At 35.9% G+C, this 15,370-nt stretch overlaps 1 protein-coding gene across 3 annotated transcripts; it reads left to right on the top strand.

Annotated features, from left to right (window-relative positions):
- The first annotated feature begins 290 nt into the window (after positions 1-290).
- LOC140783239 (plasma membrane ATPase 1-like) lies at positions 291-14,263 on the top strand. 3 transcript variants are annotated; one of them, XM_073130040.1, is made up of 22 exons: positions 291-542; positions 742-819; positions 1,348-1,467; positions 1,568-1,684; positions 2,400-2,537; positions 2,654-2,788; positions 4,473-4,652; positions 4,841-5,047; positions 5,174-5,293; positions 5,806-5,925; positions 6,285-6,407; positions 6,839-6,943; positions 7,043-7,187; positions 7,777-7,941; positions 8,009-8,247; positions 8,874-8,906; positions 10,738-10,819; positions 10,925-11,085; positions 11,859-12,068; positions 13,179-13,361; positions 13,463-13,641; positions 13,812-14,263. In XM_073130040.1, exons 2-22 carry the CDS (start codon positions 766-768, stop codon positions 13,906-13,908), a joined length of 2,913 nt encoding a protein of 970 aa, XP_072986141.1. In that variant the 5' UTR covers positions 291-542; positions 742-765; the 3' UTR covers positions 13,909-14,263. The 3 variants fall into 3 exon arrangements, with proteins under 3 accessions (XP_072986141.1, XP_072986140.1, XP_072986139.1); XM_073130039.1 differs by having other exon boundaries at positions 750-819; positions 10,738-11,085; XM_073130038.1 differs by having other exon boundaries at positions 10,738-11,085.
- Positions 14,264-15,370: the final 1,107 nt, after the last annotated feature.

The raw sequence follows: 15,370 nt of genomic DNA, 5'->3' as shown, positions 1-15,370 counted from the left end.
TAATGACAATTACATAGGAATCAAAGGATTTTGATGCCAATTCTGATATTTATAAAAAAAAATATAGTGATAAGTATCATATTTTGAAAGTTTTTAGTGTTGTAAAAATTCCAAAATAGTTTTATTTTGGAATTAAGTTTAGGCGTAAATACGGGAGGTAATATATATATATATATATATATATATTTTTTTTTTTTTTTTTTTTTTTTTTTCCTAATAATTTTCTCCAGTATGTAAAAAAGTTATAAAAGCCGAAGAAGTTTCTGAAATCGGAGGCGCGTAGTTTGAATCTTGAGCACTTCTACTAAAACAAAGAAACTAGAGAAGAGGAAGGCCAGGAGCGGAGCTCCTTAGGTTTAGGGGTTCGTCGGCTTCGAAATGGACTTCGCTCCCATCTCCTCCTCTCCATCTCCTTGCTGTCTTCTCCCTCATCTCTTGTTCTTTTCTCCCTCCCCAATCGATGGCATCGATGGAGGCTTCTTTAAATTCCCAAGGAGGAGGAGGAGGAGGAACACCGGCATTGGGATAAACAAGTTGCTGAGGTATCTCTTTCTAATATTTGGGGTTTCTTGAAGAAATTCAACTGTATCGTTTAGGAGTATATGCTCTTGGTCGAGTTCTTGAAATTGTTCTGGTTTCTTTTTGGAAACCGTTGTAATCTTTCATTACTTGGATGTTGAATTATTTGATAAAATTTATCGGAATTAGTCAATCTTGCGGTGAAATTTACTGCATTGCCAGGCTGGAAGATAACAGAAGGGCCATATGGATGATAAATCGATTTCCCTTGAAGCCGTTAACAATGAAAAGGTGGATTTGGTACGTAATCAGATACCAATAGGAGATCTTTCAATCTGCATTCTTCTTCGGACTTTATGAACTGGTCTAGATGTTCAAGAATATACATAATCTATTGTTTGTTCTAGAGGTTCTGTATCCAATGTATCGGTTTTTTTGATATGATGTTTAGTCTAGTGATTGTCTTTGGCTTGTTGTATTTTCTGTGACATTGAAACACCCAATCTTGTGATGAAATACTTTGGGAAGTTTTCTTCTTCATCTCGTCTTGTCCATACAGTCTGATTATACTGGTTTTGCTGAATTTTTTGTTTGCTTATTTGACCTCTTTATCAGCATGTCTCTTCAATCTTTACCACTTTATTTGTGTATAGGGGTTTTTGATGTGAAAGAAACTCAAATCGTAATTTAAGTTCATCTATCTTTCGAGCCACATTTGGAAAAAAAAAACTTTTTCATGTTACCTCAAGAAGTTGGTAGTTGGGAGGTCCTTTTCTATAACTACTGATCACACTTTAATGTTTTCTAAATTATAATTTACACTTTCAGGAAAACATCCCCATTGACAAGGTGTTTAGGCAGCTCAAATGCACATCTGACGGGTTAACCACTGAAAGTGTTCAAGAAAGACTAAGCATTTTTGGTTTTAACAAGCTTGAAGAAAAGCAGGTTAATATAAGAAAATAAGGAGCTTCTTTTCTCATTTGCCTGACAGTACAGACTAGCTTCTAGACTTGTTATCTTAATTCCTGTGTATGATGTTTTGCAGGAGAGTAAAATTCTAAAGTTTTTGGGGTTTATGTGGAATCCACTATCTTGGGTCATGGAAGCAGCAGCGATCATGGCTATTGCTCTTGCACATGGAGGGCATGATATAAGGGGAAATGTATGAATATTATTGCTCATGTTTTATGTTTATATCTAACTAAACACTCTTGCAATATTCTAACTCCATCCATCTCACGTCATAGTATTTTATTACTATAATTCATCTCCAAACTTACTTTTGTTGGCTCAGATGTGTTTATAATGTTGGCTAGTTTAACTTACTGATTCATTGGTTGGTACATTCTTATAAAATTCTATCTTCTGAATGAAGAATGAAGACACTGTAGGTTGACTAGGCTATACATCATTTGCTAAACATCTGTTGATATATGTCATATTTTACTTTCTCCTTTTCTTTATAAGGTGCATTCTTTGGCATAATATTATTGTATCTATTTAGTACTATGCTTCTCCTGAAACCTCAGCTTGCTGTGAAACAACTTATGCGCAGATGCTTTTAGTAGAATAATTCGGTGATTGGTAACATGGCAAATGCAGTTTAGAGTGTCATGTCAATTTTGTTCTACAAAGTCAGCTAGAGGCTAGACATATTTCCATCTTGTTTTAGCATACGCTTGCCCCTTCTGTTTCTGCCTAGAGGCAAAATTTTCTCAAAGTTATTTTTAAATTACCAATTTTTTATTAGCTTGTACAACAATTTTATGATAGATCATTGACATTCTATTGCATGTTCTATCTACCTAATTAAGAAGATCTTGATTGATGCTTGTAGTCATGGATTTATGCAATATAATATGATTCACATCTTTCAGGCCAAAGGCTTGGACTACTATGATTTTATAGGTATTGTGACACTACTACTTATCAATTCCACCATTAGCTTTCTAGAAGAAAACAATGCTGGAAATGCAGCTGCTGCACTTATGGCTCGACTAGCACCAAAAGCAAAGGTACTCTTATAGCCCTCTTTTGCTATAACTCTGATGAAAGACAGAACATGCTGGTACTTCTCTTAAGTGGTATCCTTTCAGAATACAGATTATGGGGCTTATATAAGTTTCTTCAGGTTTTACGCAACAGGAAATGGAGCGAGGAGGATGCTGTGGTGCTGGTTCCAGGTGATATAATTAGTATTAAGCTCGGTGACATTATTCCTGCTGATGCACGTCTTCTCGAGGGAGATCCTTTGAAAATTGACCAGGTATCTATTCACCTCTCCTTTTACGTTCCTCAATATTTTGTGTTTAGTGATGATAAATTCGGATGGAGAAGATCCATTTGACTTGAAAGATTTCTAGATTAGGAGTTACACTTACTCAGAACAAGGTAACAGTGACAAAAGTAAGTTAATTTTGTCATGTGAATCAACATGAATTACCTAGTAACCTGGAGAGGCTGCATAAGAAGGATATGGTGCACTTATTTTGGTTGAAATTGTGATGCTTCACCTGAGCTTTTTGCCAAAAGATGGAGGCTTGTCATGATGCGCCTTTATTTGGTAATAACGGTTTACTTGTTTAAATAGAAGCCTTTCCAAACTATGATTAATGCAAATGTATCCTCTTAAGATAGTTTATACCTCCATAAAATTAGATTACCAGAGTGAAGATGAGATGATAAGAGAATGCATCTCTCCTTGTTGAACCACATAGTTAATTTTTACTGGTTGAAGCTTAGAAGTTAATGCATATATTGTAACATCCAGATGGAGTGGTAAAGAATGGACAAGTAGACAACCACGTGCTAATCAACATGTCAATCCACTGTTGCGGTAATTCCGTAATTGTCATAGGATATACTGGTGAACATTAAGATATACTCTGACATCAAGATGAAAGATGATAAGATTACTAAATTTAACCTGTCTATTTCTTGACACTTTTTCTATGATATGGAATATTACCAACAACTTATAAGGTGAAGTACATTGCCTCTTATTGCACTGCATATGTAGTTTCTCCATAATATAAACCAAGCTCTATATTTCTGGTAAATGTTTGCTTGTTTAGTTAATTTAGAAATTTCTTTCTAAATGGTCAAGCTCTATATTTTAGCTAAATGTTTGCTTGTTTAGCAAATTTAGGAATTTCTTTCTAAATGGTCATCAACATGTTGGTACTTGCACAAGTAGTCCGGCTCCAAGCACGGGATAGATGTTTGCCTGTTTTGGCCCAGTTTTAGCCTAAATATACAACTAAGTTGTAAGCTTCGCTTCAAGTCCGAGTCAAGGCCCGAAGAAGTCCTGGTCCGACTATCAACATCTTTGAGAATTAGACCATACATTGTCACGGACTCTAGTATGCAGCAGAACTTTAATGAGGACCCCAGCGCATAAACCCATTGAATTTTGATCAAATAATAGAATGTCTTAATGCTGTAAGATTCCATAAAATTGCTTATGTACTGGCTGGTGGAAATGAAATATTAGTTGCCTTGCTACATGGTCAATGTACTGGGCCTACTGGCAGAAAGCATGTGAGTACCTGTGTCTTTGCTTCTTATAAACTCTGGTGAATTTTATTGCATCAGAACTCCTGAAGTTCCTTTTCTTCTAGTTACAAAACTTTAAGTGTTCCTTCATTATGAAACTTTTCTTGAGATCGAAAATACGGAAAATGATTATTTCTTCTGCAGTGAATGAAATATAGCCCCTTATTTTTAAATATGAACATTGAAATTGTTGGACATTCTTTGGATGTAGGCCTACTGTATTGACTGTTTCAAGGTATTCCTTTAAACTATGAGGAAGTTGCAAATCTAGTAACTGATCAATATTCTTAATTCTCATTAAGGTTGGCAATTGAATGATGTACACATGCTAATAAAATTCTGATTTTAAGATCTTAGAGGATCAATATGTGAAATCTTGATGCATGACTTCACAGTCTGCCCTTACGGGGGAATCACTACCAGTAACTAAGAATCCTGGTGATGGGGTTTACTCGGGTTCAACATGCAAGCAAGGTGAAATAGAAGCACTTGTTATTGCCACTGGAGTTCATACGTTCTTTGGAAAAGCAGCCCATCTCGTAGAATCAACGACACATATTGGACATTTCCAAAAGGCGAGTTCTGAAACTGTATTGCCTGATAGATCTATAGAACTTTATTAATGTTGTTCATGCACAACTTTTCAATCTTAGTACTAGTTCTTTGTTGCATGAACTGGTGGTTTGTAAAATCAAGCATTTTACTCTTTACATTGAATATTCATGCTTTTCTAATAAGGTAAAGATTCTTTGATGGATCTCAGGTTTTGACTGCTATTGGGAACTTTTGCATCTGCTCAATTGTTGTTGGAATGGTCATCGATGTAATCGTGATGTATGGTGTTCACAAGAGACCGTACCGCCCTCTTATTGATAATCTTCTCGTGCTACTGATTGGCGGCATTCCAATTGCCATGCCTACAGTTCTTTCAGTCACAATGGCCATTGGATCACATCGGTTGTCATTGCAGGTTTCAGTGCTCTAGATTGCTGCTGATGCTGGTTCTTTTTTTATTTTATTACATCATTCTTTATACATTTCAAACTATGACAATCTAATTGTAAAAGTTGATGTGATTGTCATTGTAATTTCTCAGGGTGCCATTACGAAGAGAATGACTGCTATTGAAGAAATGGCTGGAATGGATGTCCTTTGTAGTGATAAAACAGGAACCCTAACGCTCAATAAACTCACAGTTGACAAGAACTTGGTTGAGGTTACACATCTCGTGCATCCCCTGCATTATGAGTTAACTTTATCTACATATTGGTGATGATAATTGTCAAAAGACTTTTACTTCAGGAAACATAGAAGTACAGAACGCTACAACATGATTTTTTTCTTTTTTCCTTTAGGGGGGAGTTGTGGGGGATGCATATATCCTTTAGATATTGTCATGTATTAAGGAATTTCATGCTTTCTCAAATTTGTCAGAATATATTCTACTTTCAGGTTTTTGGATTGGGTAGGCTTTTACATGGACATATTTTCACTTTTTATCTTCAATTTTGGATTTAATTTTCAGAAGTAAACAGTTTACTTCGTATTTAATTCTCAGAATAAAGTTGCATAATGAAATTTGACTTTACAAGTGACATGTCCAATGCATACATTAACCTCTGTGATTATCCTTTTTGTGGATCGGATGATTGTCTTGTTTACTCAATGCAGCAGTCAGCCAATCATACATATTCAGTAGATACTATAAATAAATTATCATCTTTTCAGGTTATTTCCAAAGGAATAGACAAGTATCAAGCTGTCTTGATGGCTGCAAGGGCTTCAAGACTGGAAAATCAAGATGCTATTGATCTTGCAATCATTTCAATGTTATCAGACCCGAAAGAGGTAGTTAAAACAAAAATCCCACATCTTTTCCTAGGAATGAATCATAGAACTGTCATGATTTATTGACTCCAAGAGACCGAGACAAGAACCGGGTTCATCTAGTGCTCATAGGCAGCATTTGAGTATCAACAAAGTAAACGTCTCTTTGCTTTCCTATCAGCTATCCCTAGATCTGGAGATTTCGGTGTAGAATCATACAGGCATATTTTCTTATACTGGCAACTTTTCTTTCCAAAATGCCCAAAGTTTGACTTTTTGTTAGTAAAGATACTGACTGGTTATTTACATATATTACTTGTTCTGAATAGTTTGTCCTTTCTCTGTTGGATGCTTTAATCCTCTCTTGGTTGTAATTTAAGGCACGTGTGGGTATTCGTGAGGTTCACTTCCTTCCATTTAACCCAACTGATAAGAGGACGGCTCTTACATACTTGGATGCAGCTGGTAGAATGCATAGGGTGAGCAAAGGTGCACCGGAGCAGGTATATAACTATATATCCCTTATTACTCATCTTCTCAATCTTGCAATTGAAGTATAATTCCTACAGAATGCTGAAAAGAACCGCACCAAGTAGTTGTGTTCTCAGATGTCTCTTACACAATGTTACTTTTCTGTGTAAAAGTACAAGTGCAGCACTTTTGCTTATAACAGTGGAAAAGAAACGCTCCTAGTTATAAAGAGGGGAAAAAGGTTCCACATGTAGCCATCAATATTTGTAGTTTGAGATAGTAGTAGTCAATATTATCTATCTTCAATCATCTCAGCAATAATGTATGAAGAAAGTTCTGCAAATCCTAAGTAAAAAAAACCATATATCTATTAGCATGCAGCAAGTCAGAACATAGTGTGGAAAATAATCTGCTATGCAGTCCATTCATTTAAGTCAATCACAAACATTCTAATTTTTTGTAGATTCTAAATCTTGCATGGAACAAGGCAGATATTGACCGAAAGGTGCATGAAGTAATCGACAAATTTGCTGAAAGAGGACTCCGGTCTCTTGCTGTTGCATATCAGGTGATTTAGCTTTGGATTATATGTTTCTATTTTCTAATTCTGTCAAGATCTTTTCTTATGCAAGTATATCCTAATTAACTCATTTTCTTGTTTATGCAGGAAGTACCAGCTGGTACTAAAGACAGTCCTGGGGGACCCTGGCAGTTTATCGGCCTTCTCCCTCTGTTTGATCCTCCTCGCCATGATAGTGCTGAAACAATTTGTAGGGCTCTTGATCTTGGTGTGAGTGTGAAGATGATCACAGGTACTTCTCCCTAAACACACTGTTGGGCATCTGATTCACTGTAACGTAAGAAATTTCAGAGAACTGAAGTCTGCACATATCTACTGATTCTGATGGGAATGATAGTAAAATCTTTGAAGTGCTTTGTTACACAATTCTTTTGTCCTATGTTACACCTAGACATTTGTTTCTGATGAAATGCTAATATTTGTGGGTAATCCCTTAGTTCACCATTTTGAAAAGCCTCATTGAAATGCATCTGTGATGTCAGCAGTTCATGGTTCTATCTTTTTGAATGTTGGAATGAGAGTAATTCGAAGGTTTTTTTTGTGCTGTTGCAGTCAAATTTTGACTTATTTCACTTGTGCAGAAGTAAATATGTTAAGATACATGGGATGTTAGCAAATTTGCTGGGATTTTTGTTGGTTATATACTTATATGTAGCTATTTTTTTGTTATCCTATCTCTTCAACAATGTTGTTTGAAGTTCAAAAGTCACTATTAAATCAATTTGTGTACCATCGAATTTGGTCATAGTCGATTTTTTTTTCTTTATATTTGATAACTGTTGTACAATTAATTCCATTATACGCCTTTACCTCAAACACAGGTGATCAATTGGCAATTGCTAAGGAAACAGGACGGAGGCTAGGAATGGGCACAAACATGTATCCATCATCATCTTTGTTGGGCGACAACAAGGATGGAGATATTACTGTTCTACCAGTTGATGAGCTAATTGAGAAGGCAGATGGTTTTGCTGGAGTTTTTCCTGGTAAATTCTGGGTTCATCTTTTTTGTATACTTTGGTCTTCTTATGCGACATTTGATTATGTCTACAGAGCATAAATATGAAATTGTGAAGAGACTACAAGCCCGGAAGCACATATGTGGTATGACTGGAGATGGAGTTAATGATGCGCCTGCACTCAAGAAGGCTGACATTGGAATTGCTGTAGCAGATGCGACTGATGCTGCTCGAAGCGCATCTGATATAGTTCTTACAGAGCCTGGGTTGAGTGTTATTATCAGTGCTGTATTAACTAGCCGGGCAATTTTCCAGAGAATGAAGAACTATACGGTAATTGGGCATTTATCTATGTGTGTATTCCTTGCATTGCCACATTTGTCTGGATTAAGGGAGCGCAAGCCCCCTTATCCCCTTTGTCTTCAATTTTGAGACATTCTGCTATGTACAGTTCCTTTGTAGAAGTGTTAAATGCTTGATATATGAGCCTTGCCGGAAACATGACTAAAAGCTATGTGAATTATACATATAAATGCTTGATATATGAGCCATGCCGGAATTGGATGCAAGATACACTCTTATGGGGGTGGCGCTGTGGCATATACCATTAGTAGTTGTAGGCTTCTAGCACTTTGCTCCTTTTACTTTTGTTCTAGTATCTTTACCATATGGCCCCAAATTATGAGGATCGTCTTTGTGATAGTATTTACTGCATTGTCAATTTCTCAGCATATTTCCTAGTGTTAAAATTGGTACATACAATAAACATATGGCCCCTTGGTCTTACATCACTTTGGTTCGTCATTGCTAGAAATTTACTTGTTTTAGTTCTTCACTTAGAAATAGGGCGACACTTGAGATTTATACCACCAAGCTCATGATTTTCTTGCAATAGAAAATGGCATATGATAAATTGCTGTTGCTTATATTATATATTTTTTTCTCTTCTGTTCATGCAGATATATGCTGTGTCAATAACCATCCGCATTGTGGTAAGTTTCTTTTAATGTTTTTTGAGATATTAGTGGCAAGCAGCTTTATGTTCTGTTGCTGTCATATTTATATCCTGTAAAGTAAAATTAACCTGATCAATATATGAAAGGAGCATGTGTGCATGAACTTTACATGTACATGCATGACAGCACATGACATGGAAGTGGGGTAAGCTTTTCTGAATCTTGAGATGTATTCAAGGGCTACAAAAGTAACAAAAGTATTAAATCTCTTCAAAAGAAGTAGCATCAAGTTTTTAGTCCAGTAGGAGTACGATTTTGACACTAAAATCTGAGAAAAGTTCAACCACTTCTTTAACCATTGATTGCGCCTTGAGATTGTAAGAACGTCCTTCAGGTGGATAAGGTAAACTGATATCAAAATTTCCCATTTCAGGGTGACCTTTAGACCTGTCTTATATGCCTTTTGAGTATGTCCACTAGAAGCAACAATAGAAACATGTGACATATTTTCATTTGAATGCCAATAATATATTTATGTTTTTTCAAAGATATAACGTAAAATTTCTTTTCTGGTCCAGTATACATACATATATGTATAAATTTATATAGCATATCTTGTTCACATGGTTGCAGCCCAATCTGCTAGTTAAGTTTGTTTTATCTCTCTGGTGGCAAAATTTTGTACTTTTAAAGCCTAGCTAAGATCATGTGAGATTAACAATAGAGCGAGCTGAGCTGGAGCTGGCATTTTAGTGTTTTGCCTCTCTTTAACCAATCTTGTTTCTAATATAGGTTCAACATAGCCCAACTTGCTTGAGCTCGATTATTTGTTCACCTGCTATTTCACAATTTCAAGCCTTCTTGATAACTTTTGAATAGATTATTGCAGTTGTTCCATGAATTATGCTGGGACATGGAGGTAATATACAGGCATGTGTCTTGATGAAGTTGTGAAATCATTACAAGAAATTGTAGGTAATAACATAAGTATTTCCCACATGCGACCCACATAAGAGAAAGTAAAAAAATTGTTAATCTTGTTATACTCTTCTTCCAAAGGATCAAAGCTAGAGTCCCTCACTTTTGGGTAGCATATTGTAGTGATCTGAAGTTGGTAACCTGTTTCATATATGTTTTTGCTTTGTAATGGAAAAACATGTAGTCATGGCATACTAAAAATTAAAGTTAACCTTGATCTTGATTTATTCTATCAATTAAATCCTCTTGGCGAGTATATTAACTCCAGGTGAGTCGAAGAAAAGGATCTATGTAACCAAAGCCGAATAATGGGACAAATAACTTCTTGTTGATTGTTGTTGTGGGCATCCTCTGCACTCTTTTTTACGTTTCATGCAATTGTTGTAGGTTCCAAATAAGAAGAAGAGCAACCAAAAAGATGAAAAAAAAGGAAAATGCAGACATAAATTTTGGAAACACCATTCTATACCAGAAAAACATCATACACTCTTCCTGGTTAAATATATGAAGCCTTAATGCATCTCTCATATAGATCATTCCTGAGCCTACGATGATATTTTTCTATGCGCAATGTCCAAGCAAATCCACTTAAGCCTTTTTGTTCTTAGTTTCTCAGTTATCTTTAGTAGTTTGCCAGTTACACTCCTCAATATCTTGAGTTTCTATGAAGCTGCTTGATATTTGTTCTCAGTGTCTTCTGGAGATCCTAAAATCTAAATACATCTTTGGTGCAGATTATTCTTGCACGATCTTGAATTGTTTGCATCTGTGATCGGAAGCTTCCAGATGCTTTTAAACTCATCTTCATTATATTTAGCTATATTTTCGCTGAGGTGCTTTGCCATGTTATGCTCTTATTTGTTTAACATGTTTGTCTAATATGAAACAGCTTGGGTTTCTAGTGCTCAATGTTTTCTGGAGATTCGACTTTCCTCTACTAATGGTTCTTGTTATTGCTATTCTAAACGATGGTTCGAACCTTCATCTTAAAAGTCAAAATCAATTTGTCTTGTTACCTTTAGCATATCAACTTTCTTTAGTTTTTCCCCTCTGTCATTCATATGTTTATTTTTCAGGTACTATTATGACTATATCGAAGGACAGAGTCAAGCCTTCTCCACTTCCTGATAGTTGGAAACTCTCTGAGATTTTTGCAACTGGAGTGGTTATTGGTGCTTATCTGGCTCTCTCAACAGTTATATTCTTCTGGGCAGCTCATGAGACTGAATTTTTTGTGGTAACTAAACTGTACTTCTCTTCACTAGATTAGGCAGTAAGTGTTGCATGATTTAGTGACAGTACATATAAGATACTCTAAATTATATTAACAGAGTATATTTGAATATATCTCTCCATTTCACACACTACAGTTGCATTGATAGAACTGTGGCCACTTCCTGTACATAACTGTCCTTGCATGCTTTCACATTCTTACTATAAACTTGAAATCTTGCTGCATTTAATTCACCACAAGTAGTGCATTGGTAAAGGATGACTTATGCTGGTAGCCAACTCCTTTAGGATGATTAACCTTGCATGCTTTCACTTTCTTCAAGTTCTTTTCATCTTTCTTTTTGCGTAAGTTTTGATTGGCAATAACCTTCTTTAGGAGAAAAAAAGTAGAAGAGAATGCAGATTTCTTCTTCCTTTTTTACATAGATTTCATGTTTTCAATTTTGCTTGGTTGAGAAACCTTCTATTTTTCATTTTCAGGGATCAATAACTGTATCAAGATGTTTTTTCTTTGTTCATTTTCCCTTTGTTTATTCTCATTGTAGAATATATGCCACTAGTAATCTTGATACTTCTCATTTAGCTCTTCTGTACACATTTATCTAGTGTAGAGATGCTTATTTATTTATTTATATCACAGCAAATATAAATCTCATATATGGTAGAAGATGTAAATTATTTTGATGAAGGATAGGCATGCAACATATGTACTTATTCTTTCTTCCCTCTCAACCATTTTCTTTTTCATCTACGGTCACTCATATAGTTTGCTTGCAGCACCTATTCAAGGTGAAAACTTTAAACATACACAAATTTAAGTCGGACAATAATCAAGTGTATGATAGCATGGAAAAGTTGGCTTCTGCTGTCTACTTGCAAGTGAGCACCATTAGTCAGGCTTTGATATTTGTGACACGTTCCAGAGGTTGGTCTTTCTTGGAGCGACCTGGTATCCTCCTTGTTGCTGCTTTTGTAATAGCTCAACTGGTGAGTTCCTCATCTATTAAGAAAATGAAGTTCTTAATGTGACAAAGATACTTTTATCAAGGTGATAGAGAATTTCACAGAAAAACTTTTCCGCTCCCACTGTATTGAACAGCCGTAGTGATTTTTTCAACCTAATATGTACAAACAGCAGTTTCTCTATAGCATTTGCCCCAGTAACCAGCGTTAACCATTCATGGCCTCAGTACACAGTTGACCATCTCTGTATGTTTGCATGGGCACTATGAATTTAGTTGACTTCACAACTTTCCACTCCACTGGCAAATGTATAGTTACAATTTTTAATTTGGTTGTCGGATGGCCCTGGACCTGAAAATGGGCACTATGAAGTGTAAGTTAAGCCCACATCTCTTTGTTGGGCAATTGACTCATCCATGTAATACTTGATAGTTGAAGATGACTTCATTTATCAATTCTGTGAGGTTTTCGTAATATCAGTCCCATATTCATTGAATGGGAAATATCCTCTGTTAATATAATTTTCCACTTTAGCTGTTCAATGTTAAACACCAAATGTTTACTAGACATTATGTTAGAAATTCAATTCAATTCCTATAAGTACACATGAGTAGATAATTCTTTTCACTGAATTTAGCAGTCTCACCTTAATGGATCCAGATTTGAAGTTTGCTTTTCTGTTTAATCTTCATAGAACACTTACAGTAGTACTATTTTAGCCTAATAATGGAGCATACATTTTGCCTAACTGTTTTGACTCTTTCTTACATACATTCTAAATTATTCTGTCTGTTTACTTCATTTGGGTAATGCAAAACTCCACTTTACAATCTAGACTTGCTTCTTTTTTTTAACATCATAATAGCATGTGGATTTGCAGGTATTAGCATCTTGTACATTTCAGTCTCTTTTTCAATAGATCAGAATACTCCGTCTCTCATCATGTTGCATGCATATTACTGATACTTCATGAAATCATGAAATTTTCCTTTTTATGATTTTCTTACATAGTGCAAAAAGAATTTATCAGAGTATAAAGTATTCGGTTTCTACTCTTTTGAAATCGCACTGCTGCTACAACTCTACATGAATGTTGACGAATAATTAAGTTCCCTTTCTCAACTATTCATGTAGGTTGCCAGTGTGATAGCTGCAACTGTGACCTTGAACATTGCTGGAATCAGACGAATTGGTTGGGGCTGGACAGGTGCTATATGGGTGTACAACATTGTTGTTTATTTGCTGCTTGATCCAATTAAATTTTGTGTTCGATATGCTCTTAGTGGGAAAGCCTGGAACCTTGTGATAGAAAAAAGGGTCAGTATATTTTTCTAACTTTAATTCCACAATTTTGGTCGCAATTGAAGCCCTATATATCAGACTATATCATTCTCTCACAAAGGGGTTGGTCATCACAGACTGCATTTACAAGCCAGAAAGATTTTGGTCGGGAAGCACGAGAGGCTGCTTGGGCCCGTGAGCAACGAACACTGCATGGCTTGCAAAGTGCCGAACCAAGAATGTTTTCAGAAAGAGCTCCTTTCACTGACATTAATCAAATGGCTGAAGAAGCTAAGAGGCGAGCTGAGATTGCAAGGTAGCCATAGGCTTAGAAGATATATTGGGCTCCTAAAATTCTTATGTCAATTAATTTTTTTTCTTAACAGCAAGGAATATTTTCTTAGCATCTTCTCTCCGATCGTAAGCTAAATTTCCACATGAAACCAGTTTTCCTTGCTGATTTTTGTCTGTACTGATCTTGCACAGGTTTAGGGAGCTGCACACACTGAAAGGAAAGGTGGAGACTTTTGCTAAACTCAGAGGCATTGACATAGATGCCACCAACAACCATTACACCATGTGACCGGTGCTCAAGGATGTTTTGGAGCCTTTCAATTGCTTCCATTTACTTTCATAATTAGATATTCCTTAAGTGGGTGAAACAACTTCACCTATTTCCTGTGGTTCAGAAGGTTGTACGAAGATCACAACCACCTATGATACTCACTTGTCAATTCTTCAAGCTCCATCCAGAGGGCCTTTAGTTACCATTTTTAGAGGCACAGATATTCTTCGCCTCTTTGCAACCAAGGAAACACAGATGAAGACTTGGGAATTGTATTGAATTATCTCATATTTCAATTTAGATATGACAGCTTTATTCAAATTATGGGATGTACTAAATAAATGACATCAATCGTATTTATCTATTGATTTAATTCTTTTTCATTTTTAACTCAAAGTTGATATTATAATATCTTGGCCTGTCTCAATTGGTATAAATGGCATCCGGATAATTGATTATCACCTAAAATGTATATAATGAAGATCAATATTTTATACAAGCCAAGGAAGCTACTCTGGCAGGTCCAAAGCGAGAATTCAGATTTGATCCAATATTTGAATCCATTCAACCATTTCCCTCTCATGTGAGAAGCTTGTTTGGCAACGGAAAGGCCGGATACACTCCTTTTAGCTCCTGAAAAATGTCTAATGATCTATTGTTGTGTTACTTCGTTTATTATCGTCGTCAGTAAACACTTGAACAGGTGATTAATTGGGCTAAAGTTTCTCAGAAAAACGAATACCTCCTTTAACTAGGAGCCTTATATATTTGACAACTTGCATGACTAAAAACATTTCTTACAATAGTTCCGTGTACAGCACAATATGTTCCTCAACTCCAGAAAATTCGTTGCTAATTCAGTATGGAGTGGCTTACACAGACTTTACCAGTAATCATGCAAACTATATTTCAGGTACGCTGCAAGAACAACTGATATTTTCTACACCATGGCTTATATTTACCCAAGAACTTTCTGAAAAATGATAGGATTGTAGCCTCAGAATATCTCCACGACGCCAAACCCAGGAATGCAGCAGAAAAACTGTGTTGTTCCAGGTTTACCAGCCACAATGGATCCATCTTACTAACGTTTCCTGGGATAATGATTCTCTCTCCATAATATTTACAGAATAAGCTTTTACTGGTTCATCTGAAGAGATCATCTAACACAATTGGATAGAGAATTACCACTACAACTAGCATGCCTCAAACTACTGTAACAGTTATACAATTTGTTTCTGATTGAAAGCAGCACTTTTTCCTGGTAACCTTATAAAACTCTAATCCTCAACTTCAAACATTTCTAAGAAATACAAAACCCCTTGCCTGCAAATGACCTCTATTAATTCCTCTAACAAGTTTCCTCAAGCCTTAGAATATTTACCAGAAATATGAGCATAAGAACCTGAATCACAGGCTCAAGAGTTGACTGAATACCTTAATACCCAGCCATGTTATACCAGCCACAACACAGTAAAGA

Source organism: Typha latifolia, chromosome 3, assembly GCF_019914945.1.
Source record: "Typha latifolia isolate L0001 chromosome 3, TyphaL0001v2, whole genome shotgun sequence".
Classification (NCBI taxonomy): domain Eukaryota; kingdom Viridiplantae; phylum Streptophyta; class Magnoliopsida; order Poales; family Typhaceae; genus Typha; species Typha latifolia.
Note: the sequence above shows the minus strand (reverse complement) of the source record. Positions and strands in the feature narration are given on the sequence as shown.

What these genes read in the sequence shown, in the direction of transcription:
- LOC140783239 (XM_073130039.1), top strand. Translation starts at nt 766, where the DNA reads ATGGATGATAAATCGATTTCCCTTGAAGCCGTTAACAATGAAAAGGTG. An exon ending in ACAATGAAAAGGTGGATTTG is followed by an intron (nt 820 to 1,347) that starts GTACGTAATCAG and finishes TTACACTTTCAG; the next exon opens with GAAAACATCCCCATTGACAA. An exon ending in CTTTTGTAATAGCTCAACTG is followed by an intron (nt 12,069 to 13,178) that starts GTGAGTTCCTCA and finishes CTATTCATGTAG; the next exon opens with GTTGCCAGTGTGATAGCTGC.